At 59.7% G+C, this 26227-nt stretch overlaps 1 protein-coding gene across 7 annotated transcripts in view; it reads left to right on the top strand.

The window, feature by feature from the left end:
* The window catches only part of RALGDS (ral guanine nucleotide dissociation stimulator), a 66822-nt gene that overhangs the window by 1352 nt on the left and 39243 nt on the right, over nt 1–26227 (top strand). For 4 of the 7 annotated variants that reach the window (XM_057547604.1, XM_057547601.1, XM_057547602.1 and 1 more), the window contains exon 1: nt 21576–21790. The exons of 1 other annotated variant lie outside the window; for it this stretch is intronic. In XM_057547604.1, coding sequence (XP_057403587.1) covers nt 21608–21790 — 183 coding nt within the window. In that variant the 5' untranslated portion in view covers nt 21576–21607. Of the gene's footprint in view, nt 1–13667; nt 13806–21575; nt 21791–26227 lie in introns of those variants that run through there. 2 more of the 7 variants (XM_057547603.1, XM_057547605.1) reach the window with 2 other exon arrangements.

Below are 26227 nucleotides of genomic sequence, written 5' to 3'. Positions count from 1 at the left end.
AGAATGAGGCAGAGCACTGGACCGCATCTTTGTTGGCACCTGGGGTTCCTCATTTGGAAGTGGGTGGAGTCACTGCCCTGGTGGGAGTGAGGAGGCCTCCGGAGTGAACTGGACACTAGGACAGTGGCGGGAAAGAGGGGAGCAAGAGAGGCTTCTGAGGTCCTGCACATCGTCCCTGGAGCCGGCAGGTCCTGCTCCTTTGCCCCTCTGGGGTAGGGAGAGTCGCTGCCTTGACTACACCCAAACAAAGGTGTGTGTTTTGTTTTCTGGTTTTCCTGCCTGGGGCTGCAGTGCTGGGGCTGACCACCAGGGGGCGGGCTGTGCTCACTCTGCTCAATGGAGCAACTGGAGCAGGGAAGGGACACCCGGGAGTCATTCTGGGCATCCCCCTGCCTCCGACCCAACAGGCACCTTTTATTACTAGCCTCCAGGTCCACAATATGAGCTGCTCAGAGGCAGGAGGGGGCTCCAAGATCCTCTATTGATTCAGCTACTGTGCCCTGGGCACTCACCCAGGAGCTCACAGCTTTGAAGGGCAGATGGACAAAAGCAGGAAAGCAAATCCACGTGAGAGAGAAGAGCAAGTGCTCTAGGGAATGAGTCAGGGCCCTGGAAGGAGGGCCAGGAGCCCCTGGAGGGTCTAAAAGGCCTCCATGGTGACATTGATGCTGGGACCAGAAAGGCAAGAGCAGCCAGCCCTGCATACTCTGTGAGCAGTGAGCCTGGGGGAAGGTCAAAGGTGCAGAGACTTGGAAACAGAAGATTTTGTAGCCAGGAGGAAGTGAGACAGGAGCCAGTGTGGCTGGGAGAGCTGAGGAGGAGAGCAGGGAGGAGGGCAGGGCAAGACCCGGAAGGACGTCCCGGTGTCTGTGCCATGTGACAGCATTCCCCTAACTTAGCGCGTGCAAGGACAAACACTGACCCTCTCACTGTCTGTGACCAGGATGCAGGCTCAGCTCAGCTGGGAGCCTCTGCCTCGAGGTCACCCAGGAGGCTGGGCTGTGGTCTCAACTGAGGCTCAATCAGGGTGGGGTCTGTCTCTGAGATCATTCTCGGGTTATTGGTGGGATTCATCTAGGCAATGGGTGGGTGCAGAGAGATATTCCGGAAGGAAATGTCCTGTGGTCAGGGTTGATTTGAGGAGGGGAAGTATGATGCTGAAGATGAGGATGATGAGGGTCTGGCATCTATTGAGTGCTCACCTGCACTCCATCCTCACTGCCCCGGGTCACCTGCGTGGTCATCAGGTTCCTGGGCTCTGCCTGGAACACTGGCTTGGCTGTACTTGGCCGGGGTAGCAGAGGTGGGACTTGGTCCACTGGAGGTGGGGTGGTGTATTAGTTTCCTTTAGCTGCTGTAACAAAGTACCATAAACTGTGTGACTCAAAACAACAGAAATTTATTCTCTCTCAGTTCTGGAGGCCAGAAGTCCAAAATCAGATGTTGGTAGCACCATGCTCTCTGAAGACCCTAGGAGGGGATCCTTCCTTGCCTCTGCCAGCTTCTGGTGGTTGCCAGCAGTCCTTAATGTTCCTTGCCTTGTAGATGCATCCCGCCAAACTCTGCTTCCATACTCACGTGGCCTCCTCTGTGTGTATGTGTCCAGTTTTCCTTCTTCTTATAAGGACACTGGTCATTTGATTAGGGCCCACCCTACTCCAGTATGACCTCGGCCTAACTTGATCATGTCTGCAAAGACCCTATTTCCAGAGAAGGACAAATATCATGTGATATCGCTTATATGTGGAATCTTAAAAAATGGCACAAATGAACTTATTTACAAAACAGAAATAGAGTCACAGATGTAGAAAACAAACATATGCTTACCAAGGGGGAAAGCGGCGGGGGGGATAAATTGGGAGATGGGATTGACGTGTACACACTACTATATATAACACAGATAACTAATAAGAACCTACTGTATAGCACAGGGAACTCTACTCAATACTCTGTAATGGCCTATATGGGAAAAGAATCTAAAAAAGAGTCGATATATGTAGATGTATAACTGATTCACTTTGCCGTACAGCAGAAAGTAACACGACATTGTAAATCAACTATACTCCAGTAAAAATTAATTTTAAAAAAAGAGTGCTCCTAAAAAAAAAAAAAAAAAAAAAAAGACTATTTCCAAATAAGGTCTTATTCACAGGTGCACAAGGTTAGGACTTCAACTTATCTTTTGTGGGGACACAGTTCAATCCACAACAAGGGTATTGGAGTGATTCTACCCCCGAAGGCCAGGTACCCAGGTGTCCTCAGGGATGGGGGCAGCAGTTGGGATCTGATCAGGTCTCCGGGGCTTGGCCCCCGGCTGGAGGTTTTGGGGTGTGAGTGGAGCCTGGGGGTGCCCTGTCAGGGACAGCCCGGCTCCCCAGCTCGGCGCGTCCTGGCGCAGCACCAGCAGGTGGCGCTGTGCCGCCCCGGCGCGGCTCTGAGCAGCCGCGGCGCGTAGACAAAGGTCTCACCTTCCAGTTGCGAGGAGATCACAGACACAGAATTGTAAACAAATCAGGAGCACAGTCAGTTCATGGGTGACGCGCTGTGGAGGAAATCAAACAAGGCGGGGACCCGGGGTAGTGACTGGCTGACGACCTGGATGGGCGGCCACGGAGCCCGGCCCGGTCAGACCCACAAGGGTTAGTTTTTCGTTTCCTGCTTCACCTGCAAGCTGAGCTGGCCCTTCTCAGCTGCTTGCGGGAGCCCTGCAGCTATGATTACACTGGCGGTTTCCAGACAGCTCTCCCATTACCGCCGGGCCGGTGACCGTGCGTCCCAGATGTTGGGGGGAGCACAGAAGACAGCCATGGGGATGGGTGGGCAGGCCGAGCAGGTCAAGGCTTGAGGGGTCCCTTCCCCAGAGACCCTGCCCAAAGTGGGGGCGATGCTGCCTGAGCTCTCCCACGGCCCGCCTGGTGGGGTTCTGCCCGGTTGTACAAAGCGGGGAGTACCATCTGGAGCTGAGGAGCAGGGCCCCTGGGCTCCCCGAGGCATCAGTGAGATGGAGCAAAGTGCCCCGCGTGGCCGTGGCCCGGGAAGTGGAGGCCGTTTCTTACTGTGTCCTTTGGGCACTTCCGCATCTCACAAGGCCGGGGCCAGTAGCCTTGGCAGTGGGTCACTGAGGGATTTATGCAGCAGATGTTCATCGAGGGCCTCAGAGCTGAGCACTTGGCCCGTGCGGAGCACCTTGGCTCCCATCTGAGGGGATCAGACCATAGACACAAGGGACAAGGGTATAGGACAAGCAGTAGATCCAATGGGGAAGGCATTGGGCTGGGAGCCTGGGGACCTGGGTTTGGTGGCCACTCGGCCAGGAGTGGCACACTGGCCATGGGGCCACGCTCTGTAGAGTTCTAGGCCACTCCCACACCTCCATCCCGGGCTGCGGAGATGCCTGTTGTAACGACAGCCAGCCCATGGCACTTTCCCTGCGCCCGGCCTTGGGCTGCAGCGTCTCGTTGTATCTGCAAGATCAGCACTGCTGCCATCCTCCCTTTTGGGTGGGGAAACTGAGGCCCTGGAAGGCCAAGGGACTCCCACAGCTAGATAGTGGCAGGGCTGGTGAGGGCGCGTCCCTGCGTGCTGACAAGCCTGGGAGGGGCCCGGCATGGGCACTGGGGGCAAATTCCTTCCAATTACAGTGAGCTCCCAACCGTCAGGGCAGGGCAGGCCCCAAGGTGGTGGTTAACAGCGGGCGTGGAGACGTAAACAGAGCTAATGAACCCCTTTCATCCTCAACCCGCTCTAATGAAGGCCTTGGACTCTGTTCTCTGCATTTTCTTAGGGTTCTGGGTTTTTGAACCTCAAAGAGTCTTCTCTTAGGGTCACGGCTGAGTGGTCTCCCTGGGGGTGGGGGAATAAGGTTTTGGGGCGTCAATATCTCCTCCCAGGGCAGCCAAGCCAGGGTGAGGAGGTGGAGAGGAGAGGGCATCCCCCTAAAAATGATAAGTCCCAGGAGAAAGGAGAGTTCCCATGGCAACCTGGAGGAGTTGCTTGGCAACTACAGGTCCCCAAAATACTTGCCTGCAGGAAGGCTCAGGCCTGGGGCTTTCCCATGGCCTGTGTGTATGCCTTAGCCACTCTTTGTGGCTGATCCCCCACACCCTCCTCTTCCACCCAGCAGCCTCACCCTCTAAGTCTTCCTGAGGGAAACCCTAGCCTGCTCCCCCCTCCCCATTGCCCCACCCTGCCAGCCAGCCAGCGGGCATCAGGCCAGTCCCCTAGCAACGGCTATTTCCTGGACACCTGAGTGACAGTTGATGGTAGCAGACTGTCATAAAATGCAGGGTCAGAGGGCACAGCAGATGGAGCCCAGTACCAGCCAGAGTTGGGAGGAGCATGGTGTCTTGTGCTTTGCACCCCCTGCATCCTGAAGCCTTGAGTAACCTGGGCCTGGAGCAGGATGGCAAGGCAGGGTGTTGCTGGAGGGGGGGCGGCGGGTAGAGGGCTGAAATAGAGGATGTCTGTTCTGGGCCACCTTGGAGACTGGCTGTGTGACCCTGGCATGCCCCTTCTTACTAGCCTCAGTTTCCCCATCTGTAGTCACATCTACCCTTGTACCCATGTGTTCACCATTCAGTGCATAAATTATGCCACCTACGGGGCCTTGGGGTGGGAGGGTGAGGGACCAGGACCAGGCCAGCCACTGCTTCTTCATCTGCCCATCTGCATCCATCTCCATGGTCCAGGGGAGGCAGGTGGCCTCGTGGTTAAGGCCATTCACTGGCTTTGGAGATGGACACCTGAGTCTGTGTCCCAGCTCAGTGCTTAGCACTCAGTGTCCTGGAACAGGCACTAAACCCGTGGAGGCTCACTGCTCCCCAGCGTGAGGAAACGGGGTGCCATGGGGATGGAAGGCAATCGGCCCTGTGGGCCTCTTAGGGGCTGCTTTAGCTTAGTTGAGTTCACAGGGATGAGGGCTGTGGGTAGCCAGGAAGGAGCCCCTTGACCACAGGACAGCGTGGCGTGTTGGAAGGGAGGAGAGGCTGGTAGGGGCCAGGCTGCCCAGTGGTTGGATTTTGGAGCTGGGCAGGGAGGGGTGGGACTGCTGGTGACACCCCCACCCCCACCCCCCCACACACACACACACACGCACAGGGGTTTCTGGGTGCCCTCAGGGAGCCAGGATTCTAGACTGACCGTGACCATTCACTCTCTGAGTGACCTCGGGCCATCGTCCCACCCCTCTGTGCCTCCCTGGCCGCATCTGTCAAACGGGGAGGGGGCGTGCCCACCTCCGGGGTTGGGGGAGGCTCCGGCGGCACCCGGTAACCCGGCGCTGGACACCTGTGTTGGGCGTCCTGGCAGCGCGGGGCTTCCGGACGATCCTGGCCTTGACTGCCCAGCTCCCGAACCCCCGTCCCCCGCCCTCGCTTCGAGCGCAGCGGGAGGAGGGGGCGGGGCGAGGGCGGCGCAGACAATGGCCCGGGACCTGGGCGCGGGCAGTGCCCGGAGCGGGGCGTGGCGGCGCGCCCCTGCCGGCGTTCATGCTGGTGGTCCCGCCGCCGAGCGCGCGGGCGGACGAGGTGAGCCCCAGCCCCGCGGGCGGCCGGGGTGGAGGGGCAGGAGGCCACCGGCGCGGGAGGGAACCAAGACGCGGGGGCACTGCCCCACCCACCCCGGGCTTTCTGCAGGGAGGGAGCTCAGTTCACCGAAGTGAGGCAGCTGGGCCCTTCCCCGCCCCCCGCAGGGTAAGAGGGGGCGGGTCCACCCCGGGGCCGGGGGGCACCCCAGATCGTCCCCGCTTTCTGGGTTGGGATCCAGAGCCGGTTCACTTGGAGAAGGCACAGGGCCTCTTCTCTGGGACCACCTGCGAGTCCAGGTGTGCCCACCTGACTCTTTGGAGCTGGGGTGGGGAAGGGGTGACCCTGGACGGTGGAGAGGAAAGTCCCCTTGGCCAGTGAGTGACCCTGAGCCCAAAAGCTTACCCACCTCCCGGCCCCTCCCCTCTTGGAACTCCACCCTGACCACAGGCCTTTGTCGCAGGATGCCCTTTCCCAGTAACTGTCCAGCTCAGAGCTGGGAGGGTGAGAATGTGGGGGGGACGTGAGGACAGTGTTGAAGCCCTTGGGGCTGCCGCCATCTGAAATGAATCTGTTCCAGCGAGATTCTTGCTGCTACCCACCCCCATCCGTCTGGGCTGTGGCCCATCTCCATCACCATCTGTAAGGGAGGCCCTGGCCCCCGGGCATGTGGGAGGTGAGGCTGTCTAGAAGTCAAAGGGGAGAGAGAAGTCTGGGGCGGCCTGGGAGGCTGGCTAGGATTTACAGCATCCAGGCAGGTAGATGCCTTCACTCCTCCCTGCCTTGGTTGCCTCACCTGTGGACTCCCTGGATGTCAAGGTGTGTGAAATGTCCCTGAAGCACCTGGCACGGGCACAGGCAAGCCCTCTGCAGGTGGCAGGAAATGTCTTTAACCCTTCAAGGGAGGCAGGTGGCCGTGTGGCCCACCAGCTGTGTAGACAAGCAGTGTTGACCACCCTTGGAGAGCTGTGGGCAGGGCGCCAAGTTGAATCCCCGCCTATTTCCAGCTGGGGAAACTGGGGCCCAGAGAAGCTGAGAAAATTGTCCAGGCCGTACGGTGAGCTTTCCCTGCATAGCCTTCTTCCCTGAAGCCAGCGTTCCAGGCCCCTGACCACCCCCCACCGCCGCCCCCATCGGGTGTGCGGCCTGGAAGGTTGCCCTTTGACCTTCTAGTTGCTCGGGGTTGAAGTTCAAGGGCGAGGCAGTCCACCTGGCCTGAGGCCCTGGGTGGCCAGGGAGGTGGCAGCTGCGGACTCTGGGGGCAGGGAGCTGGTAGGTGGGCAGTGCCGCGTTACGGCAGACGACTGCGACGACTGCCATTCTTCAGGATTTCAAGAGCAGTTTCTTTCACAGCCACTTGGGACCGGGACATCCCAGCACAGAGTACGGGCCTCCTTCCTCTCTCACCAGCCCTGCCAGGAGCAGGCATGGGGTGTCCCTGAGGAAGCGTGCTCACTGAGTCTGGGGACGTGGGGTGGCCATTACCTGGCCGTATGGGGTACAGGCGAGGCTCCTGGGGTTGGGTGTCCCATCCTGCACGTGGGCATGCGAGTGTCTTGGGAGCATGCCCCTGCCTTTGGGTGAATATGTGCACGTATGAGTGAACTTGTGACCACGTTTGTCATCACGTGCCAGTAGTGTGCACGGCAGCCCGGCAGTGGCTGAGCGAGCACACGTGTGAAAGGACATGTGCAGACTCACGACTGGTGCCTGGGGGAGGGAGCGCGTGCATCATGAGAGCACAGGCGTGTGTGCACGTGCGCATGCACGCAGGCATCTTGTGTTTTCAGAGCACCAGGCCCGAGCCTTGACCGTGAGGAAGCCGGACCCCTCAACCTGTCATCTTTAAATGGGTTGAGAAGTGTGCCCAGCTCACAGGGCTCTAAAGTGCTTAGCACATGCCTGGCACGCGTGGGCGCGCTCTTGCCTGGCGGTCGCGTGGAGACCTATACAGCTCTTAGAGGGTCCCCAGGCAGAGGAGGCCACCTGGTGCCTTGGCGCCCCTGTCCCTTGTCCCAGGTATGAGCAGGTGAAGGCCCTGGAGTCTTGCCTTCTGTGGGAGGAACCAAGGAAGGAGCAAAGTCCAGGGCTTGGCAGAAGGACAGTGGGCGGCGGGAGGGTGGGACAAAGGCCGTGAAACTGTCACTCAGCCCCAGGGCCCGGACACCCAGGGCATCCTCTCACCCTCCCACCCCCCACCGGCCTGCTGGAGAAGAACTGTGGGAAAGAGGGCAGTGGGCACCAGCCCCACCATCTCCCGCAGCCAGCTGGAGCCCCAGGTCCTTTCCAGAGGCCAGGACAGCTCAGGAGGTCCCCCTCTGAAAGGGCAGCCCCGCTTCCCAGGCCCTGGGCCCCCGCAGGCGGGTGGGTGGCGGCGCCGGGTACGCAGTGTCCCTGGCACGGCAGGCAGCCTCCTCACCACAAGAGCCCGTTTGTCCTGACTCCCCTGGCCCTGAAGCCCTGAGTGACCAGGCCCCGCTGGGCACAGGGGCCTGACTGTGGGCTCAGCTCCCTCCCCCACCCCACCCTCAGTAGGCCTGGCTGTGCTTTGGGAAGGGGCTTCTTAGACCAGGCCAAACCACGCCAGAGCAAGCTCTGCTTACCCGATGAGCAGAGACCCGTTCCCGAAGAATTGTTACTGAGCTGGGGATTCACGAAGGAGAAAAAAACCCCAGGTTGAACCAGAGCTGAATCGACTGCCCGCCTCCCCCCACCGACATCCCCAGGCAGGCTGGCTTCTGGGAGCCTCCAGGCTCCTGTTTTCCAGAAAACCTGGCTTCCCCATTGCTCCGGCCTGGGCATGCCCTCCCACCTCTGCTCCCAGCCTCACTCTCTGGAAAGCGTTTTAATGGCAGGTTGGCAGACAGGGCCTCGCCCTTCCTCTTTGCCATCCCTCAGGCTCCTCTCTAACCTCACCACCTCCTCCAGGAAGCTTTCCTGGTCATCTTCCCAGATGGAGCTCATTGGCCCCGAACCCTGAATATTTTCGAGTCCAGAAACTTAGAAGCCGGAGGAACCACCTGGACCATGGAGTATTTGTTGAGAGCCCACAGTGTGCCAGGGACCGTTCCAGGGGTCGATACATCAGGGAACAGAGTCTCTGCCCTCAAGGAGCTTAGATCCCTTCCAATTTTAAAGAGAGGGAAGAACTGAAAAAATGTTTAGAACACAGTGCCCTTTGCACTCCTGTGATGGTGTGTGTGTGCACGTGTGAGTGATACAGTCATCCATCTGCCCATCGGCAGTGTGAGAACCCACCACAGGCCGGTCATCAGTCCAGGTACTTGGGTATGAGGGGCGAACAGGGCAGATTGAGCTTACAGCCCAATTGAGTGGGGAGACACAAACCAATCCCACAGTGGATGATTGTTTTATTACCATTTTATTAGTGTTACTTTCTCAGCTCATCCACCTTATTTAAAGTTGCAGCTCTCCAATCCCATTATTCTATTTTTTTCTTCTATAGCATGCTTGCCTTCAAACAAGTATTTTACTTATTATACTGCGGGACCAGAGGCTGATCTTTATCTGTTTTATTCCCTGGCATATTCCCAGCACTTGAGCAGGGCCTGGCATCTAGTACCTGCTCAGTTAATCCGTTGTGGTCTGAGTGTGGTGCTGTAGTTGGGCCCCCGGGGCCACTCTGGTCTGCGGATGGTGCAGGCTGCAAACCCCGTTACCAGTCCCTCAGGGATGCAAGATACACTGAAATTGTTCAGGAATTTTTATGGCAATTGGATGTTGCCGCGACATTTCAACTGCACTTTATGACAGTGTCCGTCAGTCCCCGATTTGGGGATTAAAAAGGAAAACCACTGATTCTTCCCCACAGAGTGTCCTAGGCTACTTGAGGGTAAGGTTTTTTGAGCATGTGGCCTATGCCAGGCCCCATCCTAAGTGCTTCCATCCGATATTGCATTTAACCCATGCGAGCTTTTGGAAGCAGAGGTCATCCCCATGTGTGGCTCAGGACCACGCTCAGCGGGGGGTGGGGAGAAAGTCGCTTGCCAGCTCCCCCCAGCCAGTGAGTGGCAGGCTCTGGGTTTGAGCCCAGACTCCGTCTACCTGGAGCCCCAGCTCGTGGCTGCCACTCTAATCCACAGAGTTGGATGTTGGGCTCCTTGCCGAGCTGGACGCGGGGGGCAGGCCCGAAGGGGCGGGGAACTGTCCTCGGCTGCCACGGGAGGGGGCCGCTGGCACCCTTGGCCCGGCTAGATCCTGCTGGGCGCAAAGCCAGGGGGAGCAGCTGGGGCAGGGCCCGGATTCTCGCATCCTCAGCTTCTTGACAACCTGTGTGACTCAGTGGGCTGAGAAAAGGGGCCGGCGGGCGGGCCGCCCGAGCAGGGAAGCCCTGTGGCCGGTGAATCAGCAGTCAGAGCAGCTGACCGCTGGCTTGCTGTCCTGCCTGGGGCGGGGCCAAGCCTCAGCTGCCAAAATAAGCACCGCCCCTCTGTCTCCCTCCCTCCCAGCTCCCCTGGCAGAGGCTCCCTATGTCTCTGCCGTTCCCAGGGGTCCCCACGTCTCCCCAGCCTGGAAGAGGGGACAGAGCCTCCCGGTTCGGGCGTGTGGCCTTCCACAAGTCACTCTGAGGCTCTGGCCCCCGATGGCCTTCCTGTAAAGAGGGACCCCCTGCCCATGGAAGGGCACCTCGAGGATAGACTCTCCCTCGGCTCTTATAAAAAGCTGGGAGCAGCTTGGGAACAACGGCCTCAAAGCCAGACTGCTGTGTGGCTTTGGGTGAGTTCAGTGCCGTCTCTGGGCTTCTGTCCCCAAGCTCACCTGCAAGACTGCCTCACACGTTGTGACGATTCAGTGACATCCACGCTGGCACATCAGCGAACGGCAGAAACCCTAGGGAGGCCACTGACCCCGGTTTAGGCATGGAGTTGGGGTGGGGGAGGTGAACAGGGAAATGGATGTCCGAATCTCAAGCTGGGCCTCATACAGCGGGCAGACCACCCACCCTGCTGACGGGGACCCAGCAGCCCCAAACCTGCCCGTGCTGCCGGGAACAAATCCACTTTAACCCAGTGCACCGTGGAGGAAAGCAAGCTGCCCTGGGGACCGGACAGGCCCAGGCATATACCTGGGGTTGGCACTGACCAGCTGTGCAGCCGCGGGCAAGTTGTTTGCCCTCTCTGGGCCTCGGTTTTCTGTTTTACAGCAGAGGTAGGTACCGTGGCTTCATCTGTTTCACAAATGCTGGGTGGAAAGGTGTTTTGTCTCATCAGTAGCTGCTTCTGCCTGCAAGGCTTCTATTTGCCTTAGATGAACGCCCCCCCCCCCCGGACCTAAGCCCCTCTCCCGGCTTGCGGGGCTGGGTCACTGGCGTGCACGGCTGCAGCATCACCCCTACCTAGCAGAGCCAGGCTGGTAGTGACTGTGTTGAGCGACCCGACGATGGGCCTCAGGTTCCCAGAAATGAGAGGGAGGAGAACCGGGCTGTCCCCACCCCCAGCAGGACCCCAAGTCAGGTCAGGAGGCTGCAGGAAACAGGAACGAAAGCCTGGCCCCAGGCCTCTCCTGCCTGCTTCCTGGACAGGATGTTGTGCTGAGTAAACAACTTGAATAGGAGTCACCGCTCTGGCTGAGTCACAGCTCCTAGCGACAGCCACGCGGTGTTTATAAACAGTGTGCTTCCCACCCACCAGGGCCTGCCCCCACTCCCCGCCCCCGGAGTCTGAAGAGGGTGAGAGGACCCCAGATGCCGGAGGCAGCAGGCTCCCCTGGAGTCCCTCCCCCGCCCAAAGGGCTTGATTCGGGGCACACGTCTGTGCGTACACATGTGTCCACGAGTGGGGTTTTGCTATGTCTGGGCTCGTGTGTCGCTGACCAGGTGCCTTATCCCGGGGCTACCTGCATGGTGGGCAGAGCGCCGTTTGCAGGTCACGCGACCTTGGTGTCCTGGTACAAGCGTGGAAGCCAGGGTAGCATCTCAGGGCTGGTGTGAATGTTCCCCGAGGCCACGCCCACCCAGAGCTCCGTGCACAGTATAGGGGCACAGGAATGGTGGTGGAGAAGTGGCAGGGGGTGGTTTGCAGGTGGAGCGCCCCTAACGGGTCCCAGCCTCAGAGCCCTGGCTCTCCGTGGCCGGTCTCCGTTCCAGGCCGTGACAGTGATGGTGTGGGCCACGTGGTGACACAAGGCCGGCAAGGAACAAAGGCGCCTCTGCTCTCCCCTACACGGGTGGGAGGAGGGGAGGCTGGGCCCCGCCTCTCCCCCCCTCACCCCTCCTCCTCAGGGCTCCTGCCTTTCTTGCCTGCAGCTGGTCCTGTCCTCCCTCCTGGCTGTGACTCAGGCCCTCGGCCTTCCCAGAGCTCAGGGCCCAATGCTCGGGGCCAGCCCTGCCTGGGCCTGGCCTGGCTCACAAAGGAATGGCCCAAATGGCTCTGAGGCCAGGCTGACCTGTGCGGGGGCCTAGGGTCATTGGAGAAGAGCCCAGGCAGCCTCGTCCGGTGCTCAGGAGCTCTGGGAGGGAGATGGGCCACCCGGCACGGATCCTGGCACCCGGGAAGCACTCAGGAAATGCCTGTCCAGTCAAAGGCGTTAACACACAGACACACCTAACTGGGCAGCCTGGCTCTCTATTGGCTCCTGTGACCCCACCCCCACTTCTTCTAAAGCCCTCTTGAAGCTCTCCGCCACCCCCAGGTATGTCCACACAGTTGGAAAGGCTTTCCCATCCCCTCGCCCACCCGCTCATCCCTGCCACAGCGCTGGGCCCAGGGACCAGGAGGCCATGGCTCAGGGAAGGCCCTCCCCCATTTCATCCAGTGCCCCCAAGGCTAGGGAGAGTTCGCTGGTCCACGTCCAGGGCAGCCAAACCGCATCGAGGGGTGCCCGAGGTCACATGGCCAGTCAGCTGTCAACACAGGGGAGAGAGGCCAAGGGTGCGGTCAGCCTAGGCCCCCCAGGGCTGTCTCCCTCCTCGGAACTCTACTGCCCCCTGCCTCACCCACGTCCTGCTGGAGCCTGCACGGGGCTTCTCCCCAACAAGGCTGAGCACCTGGGGGAGCCCTGCCATGCCAGCCTGTCCTCGAGAAAGTGGACCAGAGTGTGTCTGCCAGCCCTCTTGGCCTCCCCTCTGCCGGGACCAGGGTGACAACAAACATTTCCAAGTTATCCACTGGGATCCGGTTGCAGGGCTGCGTGCCGAGCACCCAACAGACCTCACACTGCCATCTGGAGCTTGCTCTTGGAGGTGGAGCCAGACCACAGTACCCCTGGTGCAGGGGCAAGCTCCGCCAACATTCACTGAGTGTATATTACATGCCAGGCCCATGTCCATGGGACACGATCAGAGTGCAGGTCCCCCGAGTGCCAGCCACGAACCAGGCCTGTGCTGAGTTCTTGTTGGATCCTGCAGCGTCCTTGTGCCCATTTTACAGATGAGGAAACTGAGGCCACTAAGTCGCTGGCCCAGAGTCCCAGAGCTGCTAATAGAGAGCCCAGTCTCCCAAACCCACCCAGTTTCCCAGAGGTCCAGATTAAGAGCCACCATGCACGGAAGGGCTAAGGTGGCTGGGGAGAAGGAGCAGGGGGTGCCTGAGTGGAGGTGAGCACGGGGCGAGTCAGGGCCGAGTGAGTGGCAGGGGGGCTGGGGGCAAGGAGGACTTTGGATTCTTTTGTGGGTTGGACAGAAACCTTTGGAGGGATTTTAGTGCCGGGGAAACATGCTGCACTCTGGGTGCAGGCATGAGGTGGGCACCTGCAGGCAGGAAGGCGGCTGCCTCAGGGTCCACCTGGAACCCCCTGCCACTCAGCCCCCCCACCTCCAGATGCCCACCCACATCCCCTAGAGAAGCCCCACCCTAGGGGCTCCTGTGTCCAGGGAATCCTTTCTTCCATGAAAGAAATTCTCCTGCCCTAGAGGTGGGGGGCGGGGAATTGAATTTGAAAACCTCTGTACACCACCACCCCTTCCTATAACGGATCAGGAAACTGAGGCTCAGAGAGAAGAGGAACCTGCGAGTCCCAAAGGGAGGCAGCACTAGGCGGGGGCAGGAACCAGGTCTCCGTTCCCCGGCTCTGAGCTGCCTGCTCTCGGGTCCCCTGCGCCCCACAAAGCCACCGGAAGAGGATGTGAAACGCTTGCTCAGAGAAGCAGAGCAAGTGCTGGCGGGGCTTGGCGTCAGGGCGGCATGCTGGGCCCCGGCCACCCCGCCAGGGCCCCGGGGCCTGATGTGCCTGCGGGCCGGCTCTGGACCCCCTGTCCACCCCCTTCTCCTCTCGGCCTCCGCGATCCTGCGTGCCCAGCCGGCTGCCCACCAGGGTCCGAGGAGGGTAAGGAAGCAGCCCTTGGCCTCTGGGTCATCCTGGCGTCTCCGGGTCTGGGGATCTGGGCTCTGAATGCTGATGAAGGGAGGGTATGTGGGCTCTGCAGAGGTGCGCACAGACACAGGACCTGGATTCTCCCTGTGACATCTTGGGCAGGTCCCTGCTCCCCGGGGCCTCAGTTTTTCCATTTGTCAAATGTGTGGGTTGGACTCATCCCATGGCGTCTTATGTCTGGTTTGCAGCAAAATGAGAAAAATGGAGACGAGGTCGTGAGTTTTCCTTAAAGCCAAATGTATTCATTTAACAATTATCCATTTTTCTGATCGTATGCCCTCCTCGTTACTTTTGGTGGGGTCTTTTCTGAAACGATGGTAATGGTAGTGGTGATAGTGGTAATGATAGTGGTGGCATTTTTTTTTTTTTTTTTTTTTTTTTTACTGCCCTACTTGGCAAAATAAACCGTTGTCAACCCTAGGTTGGTCCCCGCAGTTTAAAATTAAATCCCATGTCTGGGTGCCAGGGGTGGAGGAGCTCCGAGGGCTGAGTGGCGGGGAAGGCTTCCGGAATGAGATGGTGGCCTAGAGAAAGCGGGGTCTCCTGCGCACCCTCCACAGGGCCTGGCAGGGCTCACACCTGCCTGGGGGCCCCACTGGCCAAGCTGCTTTGACCTCTGTGACATGTACTCGCCACCTTTTCTGACTCTGGGTGGTGATTTCCCCCCAGGCAGGGGGAACGGGGACAGGGCCTCAGGGTGTTGGGGGACACAGCTGGGCCCAGCCTAAGACAGCAGGTCTGAGCTGCAGCTACTGGCCCGGCTCAGGACAGAGCCCCGTCCACCCACCCTTGGCTGGCCCTCAGCCTGGTAAGAGCGGGAATTCCTGGCCCTGCTCATCACGGGAGCTGGTATGACAGCCACGCGGGTGACACCAGGCCTAGGCACTCGGGCGCCCGACTCCACTGGGGCCGGCAGATGGGCAGACAGACTGGCAGAGGGCCTCCCTGGGAGCCCAGCCCCAGCCTGGCTCCCACCCCATGATGGCCCAGGAAGCCAGGCCTGCCGAGCCCAGAGGCAGGAAGGGTAGGGTGTTCCTCGCCTGTGTCTCTGGGGTGACCACCAGACAGAGGGCCGTCGCCCGCCGTGCTGCTCTCCAAAGCCCCACACCTTGGCCGAAGACACCTCTGCCGGCACCGGCCAGCGAGGTGAGTTTCCAGGGCAATCGGTGCCTGTGCCGAGAGGCTGGCTAGGCCACGGCCAGGGCCCTTGACTTCCTTCCGTCCCATCAGAAGTGGTTGAAGAAGTTTGGCTGGAAGCTGCCCAGGGAGGCCCATCTCCCATTCCGGGTGTGAAAGAGGAGGCGGGTGGGGGTGGGGGGGCGGTCACCCTGGTACCCATGTCTGCCCACCTGGCCGGCCTGTCTACCTGCTCCCTGCCCAGGCGGGTTGGGGTGGCTGCGGCTTGTCCTAGGGGCTCCGCAAATTCATATGATGCTTCTCAGATTACAAAGCGCTCTTGTGCATTGTTTCATCATCTGCTTTCCTGAGAGCCAAGTGGTGGTGGTATTACTACTACTATTATCCCCCCCTCTTACTGATGGAGAAACTGAGGCTCAGGGAGATGGAACTGAGGCTAGGAAGGTGCATAGCAGGGACTTGAACACAAACCTAGGCTCTACATTTTAAGAGAGAGTTTCCCAAACCTACAGGCCCGCTCCTCGGTCGTTTGTGCCTAACGCTCCACTGGCGTGGTCCCGGGACCCCTCCCTTTCTGACCTTCCCCTCCGTTATTCTCGTGTTTCAGGCTCAGTTTCCACCTGTTTGTGTCCCCTTCTGTTTCTCTTCCTCTCTCCTCTCCTGCACTCCCACCTCGGGCTCGTCGCACGTTGGATTGGTGGCCTTTGGGGATGTCAGGGACCCCTCAGGGTGCTGGGCCCTGAGCGCTCTGGGAGTGGAGGACAGTCGTCAGAGTGGCTCCTGGTCTCACTCTGTGACCCTGGACCACACGTGTGCTCCCCCGAGTGTCCCCCTTAGCATCCCAAGAGTTAGCGTCGGGGCGTCTCCAGGGGAGGACAGGGAGGCCGCCTGGCGAGCTCACAGCTGATCTGGAACGCCCGGCATCCTCGTCCTGAGCCATTTCCACGGCTCCGGGCATTGATTCATCTTGTTCTGGTCACCCTGGGACAGCAACGCCCTGTGAGGTCAGAGATTTGGGGTGATGATGATGTCAAACCCCTCCACCCAGGATGGTCTCCTAGGTGTTTGGAAGCTTCATTTCCCGCCTCCTGACCGTTTCGGAGCTTGGCCTCCAGCCTGTGAGGCCAAAGAGGAGGAGGCGGTCCCTGGAAGTTCCCAGGGACCAGTGGCAGAGGAGGTGGGGCTGAGCTGGGCCCACTCGCTGTGCCAACAGCTCCCACGCTCAGCCCAGGTGCATCACCTCCTGCCAAGGTGTGTGCTCCCCCGCCCACAGAGGGCTACCCCAGGACTCAGGCAGCCAGGAATGGTGACATCAGGTCAGGGAAATGACCGAGGAGCCTGGCCAGGCCACACCCCATCCATGACCTCCCCAGGCTCTAAATATAGATCAGAAAAGACAGACAGACCTGGTGACCTCCACCTGCCCAGTGAGAGGTGAAAGGTTTTCCACAAAGGCCTGATCCGAGTCCGGGTACCTGTTCCTCACTGGGCCACCAGCTCCCTCCATCACCTTGGCCGAGCCCAGGCTGGAGGAGGCGATGGCCAAGGCCCTTGTCATCTGGACATTTCCTTGAATCAGTTCTCGCTCTGAGCCACTGTGTGCCTGGCGGGCTTCCCCAGAGTTGCACCCCGGGCCCAAAGCCCATTCCCTGGGACCCTGTGCTGGGCAAAGTGGTGGGTGGGAAGTGGGAAGCATGGGCCAGGCAGAGAGGGGCTGGCTCGAGGCTCTGAGGGCTGCAGCTGTTCTGCGTGAGCCTCGCTGGGCATGGTGAGAGAGGACCCCAGAGATGCAAGCTGGGGTTGCACCAAGCAGTTGGTCTTTTGTCTGAGGGCGAGAGGGGCTGGGGGGCTTTGAAGGGTCAAGACCCCTCTGGTTGCTGTGCATCAGGGGGACCAATGATCGGATGACAGCGGGTAGGAAAAGGGGCCCCAGAGGTTTGGCCTGAGCACACCTTTCCCTGAAACCGGAGGTGGCTACTCAGGGGTCTCTGAGCCAGGGAGTGATGGGGGGCCCAGGGGAGCCTGGGGCAAACCCACAAGCAGATGGCCCGGCTGGAGAGGACAGCTGCCTGTCAGCTCCCTCCCGGTCTCCTGTTGCGTGGGAACACAGACCAGGTGCGGCTGGGTTGTCCGAAGTTACAGGAGCAGCCAGAAATGTGGATTTTTATATGAAATCACCTGACCTTTTACTGTTGGCTCAAAAACTGAAAAACACTTTGCAAGCCAAGCAAAACACACGTGGGCTAGATTTGGCCCGGTTCTCTTCCCAGCTGTCAGCTAGAGACCTGTCTTTTGAGCTTCCCGTGCGAGGAGCATCCTGCCTACAGGAATGGTCTGTATGACGATGTCGCCCAGGGCTCCTTGTGACCCCCAGGGAAGGACAGCTGCACTCTCCAGGGAAAGGTTGTACGGTGCTCTGTGCTTGCTCTCCCTCCCAGCAGACCCTCCATGGGCCCAGGTTAGCATAGACTCGATTTCAGGCTTGCCTGAGGTCCCTGGGTTTGCCTCCAGCCCCATCTGAGCTGCATGATTCAGTTTCCCAGCTGCCCACTGCCTCGGGCCCCTTGTGTTGTAAGGATGCTCTGGGTGCCCCTTGGGTGTGGAGCGAGGAACACGGGAAATGGTGAAGGTGGGGGGGGGTGGTCACTGCGCTGGCCCCGGGTCTGGAGATTGTTCCCCTCCCTCCAGGGCTACTGGGTGCCTCAGCAGCATTAGGGGATAAGTCCCAAACTGTGTCCTTTTTCTTTTTTAACTTCTATTATGGAAAATTCCAAAAAGACACAAAAGTAGAGAAAATGGCATAAAGGCACGCAGCTTTCATGATCACCAAGTGCAGGGGCCACTCTTGCTGCTGCTTCTTCTCTTACTGGCCCCATGTCCTGCCCTCCTTCCCCACAGCAAATGATATTGACACAAATCCCAGGCACATTGTTCCCTCCATCAATATTTTAATACGTTACTCTAATAGTAACCAAAATCCTGTGAACACGCCCCAAAAATGATGTCAGCTATCATCAGATATCTAGTAGTGTTCAAATAATCCCAGTTGTTCCTCAGGGTTTTCTTTTTTTGCTTTCTTTTTTTTTTTTTTTTTTTTAAACAGTTGCCCTGTTCAAATCACAATCCAGAATCCGCACGTTGCATTTGGTCGTATGTCCCACCTTTATTTTATTTTATTTTTTAAATATTTATTTATTTATTTATTTTGGCTGCGCCGGGTCTTAGTCGTGGCACGCGGGCTTCTTAGTTGCGGCATGCATGCAGGATCCAGTTCCTCGACCAGGGATCGAACCGGGCCCCCTGCATTGGGAGCTCGGAGTCTTACCCACTGGACCACCAGGGAAGTCCCTGTCCCACCTTTATTTTAATCTACAGTTTCCCCTTTGTGTTTTCCCCTGAAATGTATTTGTTGAAACTGGGTGGTTTGTCCTGTGAAGATTCCCAGAGTCTGGAATTTGTGGGGTGCATCCTTATATGTGTTTAACATGTTCTTCTGTGCCCTGTCATTCCCCCAAAAGGTTGTTCCTTGCAGAGTCCTGGTTGGATTCAGGTTAGGTTTTTGGCAAGGGCGCTTCGTGGGTGGCTCTGTGTTCATCCATCAGGTGGCACCTACTGTCCTGGCCCCCTCCCTTTTGCCCTTGGGAAGAGATCTACCCCACAGCTTTGGGGGAGGATCATGAGGGGACGTGCTTGAGGGCCGGGAAGAGGGCCTCAGTGAATTGCAGTCCCTGTTGAGGTGCTTTACCTGTGCTGTCTTCCCTTTGCTAAACAGGAGAAAACTGTGCCTTGGAGATCAGGTGACTCTCGGGGGGCCGAGGGCTGAGGGGGTGGGTGGCATTGGCAGGGAGGGAGGGTCACACAGTAAGAAAGGGGTGGAGCTGGGCTTTAAACCCAGGTATTTCAGTGCCAGCACCTGGCTTCTGTGCTACCCTGCCCCGCTGGGAACTAAGGGTGTGTGCGTGTGTGTGCGCGCACGTTCCCGCAGCTGGAGCAGCGAACAAGCTTGCCAGGACCCAGGAGGGGAGCCCCAAAGCGAGGGGAACAAGGCGGGGAGGGGGACAGGCACCAACAAGACAGGCACCAACCAGAGGGACCCCCCCCCCACCGCCCCCTCCATGCAAACGATGTCCAGGTAGTCGGGTGGGAGGCAGCCGGGCCGACTGTGTTGGTGTGTTGTGTCCTGATGGAACTCCCCAGTCCTCACCTCCCCAGCCTGCTTGGGCCCCCCTAACCCCGGCCCCCTTGACCTTCAAGGTCAGAGAGGTAGTGACCTTGGTGCACTCAGGAGTCACTTGGCCTCCATGGGCCCCTTTCCCCAGCTGTAAAATGGGCACGAGCTTGCTTCCCAGGCCCCTCCCTGGGAGAAAGAGATAAAGGGAGCAGAGAAAAGAGATAAAGTGAGTTCAGGCAGGTGCTGGGTTCTCCAGGCACTGAGAGCTTGGCCCCAGGAGAAGGAGTGGGAAGAGAAGCTTCTAGCCCAAGGCAGTGTCCAGTGTCCAGGTCACCCCTCTCTTGCTCTTTGAAGACCTCATGCCTCTAAATATGTCCCGCCCACCTCACCCTCCCCTGGGGCTTCCTCAACAGCCTCCTAGGGGTCTCCACCCCCAGCCAAATCTACCCATCTTGCTTTAAAAACGAAAACAACAAACAAAACCCAGCGTTTATTATTATGTGTGTGTGATTACTAAAATATTTTAGAAAAATTAGCAAATTCTGAGAAGTAAAAAGAAAACAATGTCTAGCACTGCCCAGAAATAACCACCATTCCTTTTGCAAAGTAGGTCCCTCTAGTCATATGCATGCGTGGAATGTCAGCTTCTAAAAGCATGCTCTGCATCGTGGTTTTCTGACTTTACAGTTATAGCCGAGCATCTCCCTGTATCATGGTCCTCCTATGGTAGGTAATGGCACACGGGGTCCCTACAGTAAGTCTGCATAGGGTGTTTGAGTTGATTCCTTTGGTAGAGTTGTAACTGAGGTTTCCATAAACATCGTTGTATAGAAATCCACGCCCACATCTCTGAATGCTTCCTTAGGGTTAATTCCTAAGAGTGGGATTATCGAATCAAAGCCATGAGTGTTTTTTTTTTTCCAAATTTATTTTACTGAAGCAGAGTTGATTTATGTTGTGTTAATTTCCGATGCACGGCAAAGTGATTCAGTTATGCATATACACATTCTTTTTCATGGCATGAGTGTTTTTAATGCCTTTAATAGAAATCACCAAGTTGTTTTCCGTGCGTCTTTGTCAAGGCCTCACCTTGTGCCTGATGGAGAACCGTCCGGCAGGTGCTCAAGCTGCCCACATGGGCACACAAGTGGGTGGGAGCTGCTGGGCCCCCACTGTCCATGGGTATCTGAGGCCTGGCACACAGTGGGTGCACAAGATATGCTTACGGAATGAGTAGTCTGGACCTGCCCTCTCATTTTGCAGATGGGAAACTGAGGCCCAGCGGTATGGAACCAGTTCTGGGGAGGTTGGTGGCATTGCCGGGGCTGCTGACAGCAATTGCAGGCCTCTGTGAGGGCTGAGGGCTGAGGCCGGGGCAGGCCTAGGCAGTGTGTTGGTGTGAGGGAGGGTCCCATTCATTCATCTGTCTACTTGCCTCCTCACTGGCTTCTAGAAAGAGCAGCTGAGGCTTCCTAGCCCTGGTTCCTCCCCAGCCTTCAGCAACCTCACATCCACCCTGAAGGCTGCCCTGAGACCTTGAGCACTCAAGCCACCAGTGAGTGGCCCCAGGTGACCAGACCAGTGGCAGGTGCCCAGCTGGCATGTGTCCCTCCTGATCCCTCCTCACTCTTGAGTGCAGGCCCCACCTGGTGAGGCCTGGTCTGGGTTCTCCCCCTTACCCCCAACTGCCCCACCTCTGCTGCCTCCCTTCTGCCTGTACCTCCTCAGGGTGGCCTTAGGGCTGAGCCAGTGCAGGCAGAGGCCCCTCCCCCCTGCACCAAATACACACCCCAACCCTCAAGACTTCCAAATGCACGCGTGCACTGAGGACCCGGCTCCAGGACGCGGGAGCACACAGCGAGGCACAGGCATCGGCAGAGTGAGTGCTATATATGTCAGTTACCCACTGTGATCCTCTCGGGTGACGAAACTGAGGCTCAGACAGGTTAAGCAACTTGTCCGAGGCCACAGAGCTAGGGAGGGGCTTAACTGGAATTTATGGGAGGTGGAGACCCATTGCTTGGCCGCACGTCGACACTTACACAAGTCACACAGCTACACAACCCGTGCGCTGCGCCCGCGCACACACCCACACAAAGGGCCTAACCGTGGTACCCGCAGCCCCACGACACACGCCCCACGAGCACTCCCTAACACGCAAGCCGCCATCACTCCAGCCGGGTTGCGCGCGCGCAGGCGTACACACTCCCCTCCGGCGTCTCTGGCCCGCCCTCTCCTGGCCCCGCCCCCACGCCGCAGGCCCCTCCTCCCGAGCCCCCGCCCCCGGCCTGACCTCAGCGGGGCCGGGCCGCGGGCGCAGAGCGCAGGCAGAGCCGAGCCGCGCGGGCCGCCGCCGCCGCCGCCGCCGCGCGCCGGGCCGGCCCCGCGCCCGCGCCGCCCCGGGTCCTGCGGCCCGGCCGGCCGCCCGCGCCGCTGCGAGCCGCCCATGGTGCAGCGCATGTGGGCCGAGGCGGCCGGGCCTGCGGGCGGCGCCGAGCCGCTGTTTCCGGGCTCCCGGCGGAGCCGCAGCGTGTGGGACGCCGTGCGCCTGGAGGTGGGCGGCCCCGACAGCTGCCCGGTGGTGCTGCACAGTTTCACGCAGCTGGACCCCGACCTGCCGCGCCTGGAGGTGGGTGAGCCAGGCCGGCCCGGCGCTCGGCCGAGCGAGGAGTGGGTGGGGGCCCGCGTCCTTAGCGGGTCACCCACCTCCAGTGGTGGTGGTGGTCACCACCCGCCAGTCCGGAGGTTGCGGGGGGGAGGGTCCTTCCGCAGAAATCCCCCTCCTTGCGCCAACCCCAAGGCAGCCAGGTGGGCGTAGGGCCTGCCGCCAGCCGGTCCAACAGTTTCGGGGCCAGAACCGGGTCTTCGTGCCCCCCTCTATCCGTCCCAGTGCCTGACCTCACCGAGCCCAGGTGTGCCACTCCCGCACCCCTGCAGCCCAGGTAGACTTCTCCCGCGGGCAGTCGCTGCCTGTCTGCGTGTGTGCCTTTCCCTACAGCAGGGCTGGGCCGTACTTCGTCCCCGTGGCCAGGCCGGGGCCGGCTTAGGCAGTTTGGCTTGGAAATGCAGGTGGTGAACTAGTGATTAGGGCAGCAATCTTCTAGAATCCTCAGAGGCGGCTGGGAGCACAGTGGCCTTGCGGACAGCCCCCCTTGGGGGCAGAAGTGGACTCTGATGTTCTGGGCTGCTGAAAGCGGGGGAGTGGGGAGACGGGCCTCCAACCTGTGGGGCCCGGTGTCCAGGCGGGAGGTTGGGACAAGGGCCTCTCAGGTGGAGGGGTGACTCACTTCTGCTTGATTAGAAAATGCGCCGACACCCTGAATCTGTAAGGATTTGGGAGGATTCAGAACGGGGGTGTGCCTATCGTGCATGTGGTTGGGGGAACTAGGTGAGGGCTGGACTCCTGTTTCTAGTGTGCTCTGGGCAGCGGGGGGCGGGGGAGGAGTGCCCCCCTCCTCCTCCTACCTGACTGTGCACCAGACTCCAACTCCCTGCGGCCAGGGTGGCAGAATCCAGGGTTGGGGCCTGGACAGAGGCCATTCCTGGGTCAGAGGGCTCAGCGGGGCTCCTGAGCCCCCGTGCTGGCGAGGGCCCATTGGTATCCCCGCTTTGTCACCTTAGGCCCAGGTAAGCTGTAATTGCCAGCCTGGGTCTTGTGCCTCTGTGTGTCCCCAGTGCCTAGACGGGGCCGCGATGCGTATTTACCCGAGGATAAAGCGAATCTCCCTGCCCAGAGTGGGGGGAAGGCAGGGGGTGGAGGGAGCTCTTGGTGGGAGAACCTCGGGCCCGGGAGACCCTTTATTGCTGAGCTTGGCTGGTGGCCCGGCCAGGCACACTCCCCGACCCTCATCCACCCACAGCTCTGGTCTTCATTGGCGGCTGGAGCGAGACCCCTGGGAGGGTGGGGGTGGGCGGCATGATACCAGCCCAGCACTCATCTGACTTTCATTATGTCTGGCAGCTCCTCCGGCTTTGTGTGCTGGAGGGTCCGGCCTGCGTGCTCGCAGGGGTGGGCCGCTCAGCTGCTTCTCTCCCTCCCTCCCTCCCTCTCTCTGTCTGTCCGTCCGTCTGTATCCCTGGGGAACCGAGGGAGAGGCAGATCTGAGCCCTACCCCTGCCCAAGGGTCTGCCTTCTCTCCCTCTCTCTCTCTTTTTCCCCCTCTCCCCCTCTCCCTCCTCCTCTTCCTCACTGGCCCCAGCACTGAGATCCAGGCCATGGCTGCTATTTAGAAATCAAAGGGGAAGCTTCTGGCTGGGGCAGGAAAACCAGGGTCCTGGCAGGAGAGGAGGCCACTGCCGGAAACCAAACACAATGACCATTTACCATGAGCTGGGGGAGGGGGTGGGGAAGTCCCTGTCCCTCCTGCCAGCACCCCCGCCCCCCACCCCCGCCATCGCCGATTTCCTGGTCGCTGGGGCCTGCCAGAGCTGAAGCGGGTGCCTGTGGTCCCTGTCCTGTCTGGAAACCACTAGGCAGTTTCTGTTTCCTTCCCCAGTCCCCCTTTCCTTACCAAGTCTCCACCCCGTCCTTCCCTCTCTGGGCTGCCAGATGTCCTCACACATCTGGGCATCTGCTCATCATCGTACTTCTAAGCCAAGCCACTGCTGACCCAGCTCGGCCTGCACAGTTCTGTGCTTTCTGGAGGTCACCGGGCCCACGCCCCTGCCTCCGTGCAGGCCACTGCCTCAGCCAGGCAGGAGGAGCTCCGGAGTCCATAGCACCTACTGTCTGCAGACACCACCCCCTCGTTCCAGCTGGCTTTGACCAACCCTCCCGAGTAGGTGCTGCCAACCCCACTTTATAGGAGACTGGAGCTCAGAGGAGTGAAGTCCCTGAACTAAATGTACACACAGCCAGCGAGGATGCAGCCAGGATTTGAAGCTGGGCGGTGTTCTGTGCTGGGCGCCTATTGTGTGCGAGAGCCCGCAGGGATCAGAGAAGGATACCTCGCAGGGAGACAATTACACATGCCCCGGGAGGATGGTGGAGCTCTTAGGGGAACGGAACCAGGCCCAGGCAGCCCAGAAGTCCCCATGCTTGGTGAAGGGTAGGGGTGCTTATAGGCCAGAGGAAGGTGAAAGTGCTTTGGGCCACAAGACACTGGGGAGAGCTTCAAGGAAGAAACAAGCCCACAGCTGGACCCTAAAGGTTTTAAATAACAGCTAATATGAGCCAGCACTTGGTGGGAGGCTGTGTGCTGAGTAGTTTGCATGCATTATGTCTTTTCGGGGTCAGGATCATCCGTCGTCCATTTAACAGATGGAACAACCGAGGTGCTAGATTGCACAAACTCACCGAGCCAGTAAGTGGCAGGGGCGGGATTCCCACCCAGGCAGGGGCCTGCAAGCCCTGAGCGCAGCGCATGTGGGTGGAATGAAATGAGGAAGCCTTCTCAGATCTTCGGGCAGAGACGTGCAGGGGAGATGCGTCTCCCTCCAGCCTCCCCGCCTCCTTCCCCGTTGTCTGGTCTCTTGATTTCACGGTGTGCAGGGCTCCAGTCTAACCCCCAGGGCTCATTAGCCTTAGGCCAAGAGGCATGACCTGAGCGGTAGGGGGTGGGGGGTGGTGTGTGTGTGTGTGTGTGTGTGTGTGTGTGTGTGTGTGTGTGTGTGTGTGTGTGTGTGTGTGTGTGTGTGTGTGTGTGTGTGTGTGTGTGTGTGTGTGTGTGTGTGTGTGTGTGTGTGTGTGTGTGTGTGTGTGTAAGTCATCTTCCAGCCAGGGCTTCCTGGCAGACTCCAAGGGGGCAGCCTCCAGCAGCTGCACAGCCTGTCAAGTTCAAGAGGGGCCTGACTGGCTGCCACCTGCTGGGTCCCCATGGACTCTCGGGTTCCCCTCTTGCTTTACTCCTCAGGGGCCAGGCTGGCGGGTACTGGGTCCTTGTTCCTTCTCTGGCGGGGAGGACTTCTCCGGACTGGGCACACTGAGCTGTTTCCCCAGAGGCTCCGGGATGGCCCTGGAGCAGGAGCCGGTGGGGGGGGGTGTGGGGGGGGTCAGTGCTGAGAGGTGTTAGACCGCTGGCAGGCAGGACTGGGGCCCCATCCTCAGCCTGGAGGTTAGCCGTTTCCAGGCCCTTCTTCACTGCTGGTGAGGAGGGTGTGGAGGAGACTTAGCACGGGCCACCTGCAGCCTCCGAGCAGGCCAGTGGGGCGGTTTGGGGAGGTGGCAGCCCAGGCAGCGGAGGACTGGCTGCCTGTAAGGCCCTCACAGCGTAGCACCGTGCTGTGCCCGCCCTGCCTCAGGCTCGGCGTCCGGCCTCTCAGGCCCAGAAGGGCCGCGTTCCTGGACACGTGGCTCCAGTGAAGCCACTGTCCCCAGCCCAGGTCTGAGGAGGTGGGAGTTGAAACGTGCAGCCCAGTGCCGGAGAAGCAGAACTTTGAGCGGCCCCCAGTTTCCATCCCCTGACCAGCCTGTAGCGGGGGGCGGGGGAGGGGGTGAGCCGATGATCGCCAGAAGGGTGCTGGGTGAGCGGCGTGAGGGCACCCAGCACGGGGGCCTGCATTCTGGGAGCTCAGGGAGCGCGTGTTGCCCGGCGTTTTCCTCTCCTCCCCAGGGAGCCCCCGGCTGCTGGCACAGCCAGCTCTGCGGGCTCGAGGGAGGCATGATGTTGTCCTTTTGACCCAAGGGGCAGCGTCGCGCATGCTGGTCCAGAGCCTGGGCTCTGGAGGGAGGAGAGCTGGGCCGGAAGGCCAGCTCAGCCTCTCGCAGCCCTAGACGTGCTCTCGTTCCCTGAGCCTTGGTTTCCTTATCTGCACTTGATGCCAGTTGCCCCGCTTAGGCTTCTGGTGAGGACCGAAAGAGGCAGGCAGCCTGACAAGCGGTCCCCCTGGCGCCTGGTATTGCGTCAGAGCCGGACAGGCCGTGGCTGCCACGACTGTGTCTTCTGACAAGGTGCCAGGGGAGTGCCCGTGCCCAGGGCTCCCGGAGGACGCTGGCCGGCCTGGTCAGCATGGTGCTTCCCAGGCCTGGTTCTCGTAGCTGACCCCAGGCCTATGGGTGCCCTGGCCATCCTGTGGCAGGAGCCCCGACCAATCCCCTCTCAGTGGGGAGGTGCGGGTGCGAGGGAAC

Source organism: Balaenoptera acutorostrata, chromosome 6, assembly GCF_949987535.1.
Source record: "Balaenoptera acutorostrata chromosome 6, mBalAcu1.1, whole genome shotgun sequence".
Lineage (NCBI taxonomy): Eukaryota > Metazoa > Chordata > Mammalia > Artiodactyla > Balaenopteridae > Balaenoptera > Balaenoptera acutorostrata.
Note: the sequence above shows the minus strand (reverse complement) of the source record. Positions and strands in the feature narration are given on the sequence as shown.